A 1,383-nucleotide genomic window follows, 5' to 3' on the forward strand; every position below is an offset into this window, starting at 1 on the left:
ATGTCTGGCACGTGGAACCGAATCGATGGGAACGCAACCTAACCCTGAGAACGTCAGTGCGTTCGATCGAAGTTTAGAACTAAATAAAGTTAGTGTTGGCCGAGATGCCAATCAGAACAAATGTGTCGGTGTTGCCTCTGACTAAGAAACTTCGGAAAGAAATACTGTGAACGCTACAACTGCGAGAACACCTATCTTCAACCAAACCTATCTCCGGTGACTCAAGGTAACCTAATTCAATCCGAAATGAAAAAAATATGCGTTTGTAATCATTGCACAGCACTTAGTAGGCTAATTAAACTGTCATGTTATGGGGCACCAGGGAGAAACAAATCTATGGAAAGACTAAAAGCTGCTTTATATGTCTGATATGTTCGTTTTCTTGTTTATTCATTGAATGTTTCGTCTAGTCTGAAAATATGAGCATTTCGTGTCGTCGCCGAATGATGATAGATTCAATCCAATCGATGTGCGGCGTAACGTCCGTCATAACTAAGCCTGATCCACAATCCTTACTGAGCGATGATACCACGCCGTAGATGTAATTGGGATCTTCTTCTTCATATTTAACATTGGTCACCGGGGCTCCATAGTCCAACTAGAAAAGCAAAACGAAACACTTAAGAAAAGATACAAGACCATTACAACCGTTACAACCGTTACTCACCGCACAAAGTCGCGGCACCAACTTAACTTCATTGTGGCAGCGAATCAAATCACTACCGCGGAGTCCATCGGCTTGGCAATCTTTTTTGTCCATAGGAACAATCGAGATGGTTCTGTTCACCAACTCAGGGGAGAACGATGGCAGGAACTGTTCCGATAGTCCGTACGCACTAACAACAGGATACGTGCTCCATTCGCCATCAGTATGACGGTTCCAAAGGCAGGACGGGCGGTGTACTTTTGGATTGGTGAACTTTGCTATCTTCACGAGAGCGACGTCGTTTTCTGGACGTCCTTGAACATATTTTGGGGACACATAAACATCCAGCACGGCGATACGTTCTTTGCCATCATAAGAAACATACGATGGATCGCCGCGGTTGGTTGTGACACAGGATGCGGACGTTAGGAGATACTGGTAGTCGATCAGCGTGGCTCCACATTCGTACAAAGACGGCGCAGTGTCGTCCCAGATTAAACCAAACCGCTGAAGGGGGTTGTGAGTTGCAAAATCAACGGTGGTCGATTTTTTAGGTCGCAAACAGCTCAAACCTTTCGAACACTCTGAAAGTAACGGAATATAAGAGCTTGGACAGCTGATTCTAATGCTGTTTGGTACTACGTCTTACCTCCATAGGACAGAGTTTGATTCACCTCTCGTTCGATCCAATCGATGTAAGAACTGATCTTGGTGTAGACTCCTGTCGATCCTGCGGT

General features: G+C 45.0%; 1 protein-coding gene across 1 annotated transcript; it reads right to left on the reverse strand.

The window, feature by feature from the left end:
- Window positions 1–406: 406 nt before the first annotated feature.
- LOC128277011 (serine protease persephone-like) lies at window positions 407–1,301 on the reverse strand. The gene is made up of 3 exons (XM_053015463.1): window positions 1,296–1,301; window positions 668–1,153; window positions 407–598 (listed from the first exon to the last, which is right to left on the reverse strand). The coding sequence occupies exons 1-3, from the start codon at window positions 1,299–1,301 to the stop codon at window positions 407–409; spliced, it is 684 nt and encodes a 227-aa protein (XP_052871423.1).
- Between the last annotated feature and the right edge of the window lie 82 nt (window positions 1,302–1,383).

Source organism: Anopheles cruzii, unplaced genomic scaffold (genome assembly GCF_943734635.1).
Source record: "Anopheles cruzii unplaced genomic scaffold, idAnoCruzAS_RS32_06 scaffold03433_ctg1, whole genome shotgun sequence".
Classification (NCBI taxonomy): Eukaryota; Metazoa; Arthropoda; class Insecta; order Diptera; family Culicidae; genus Anopheles; species Anopheles cruzii.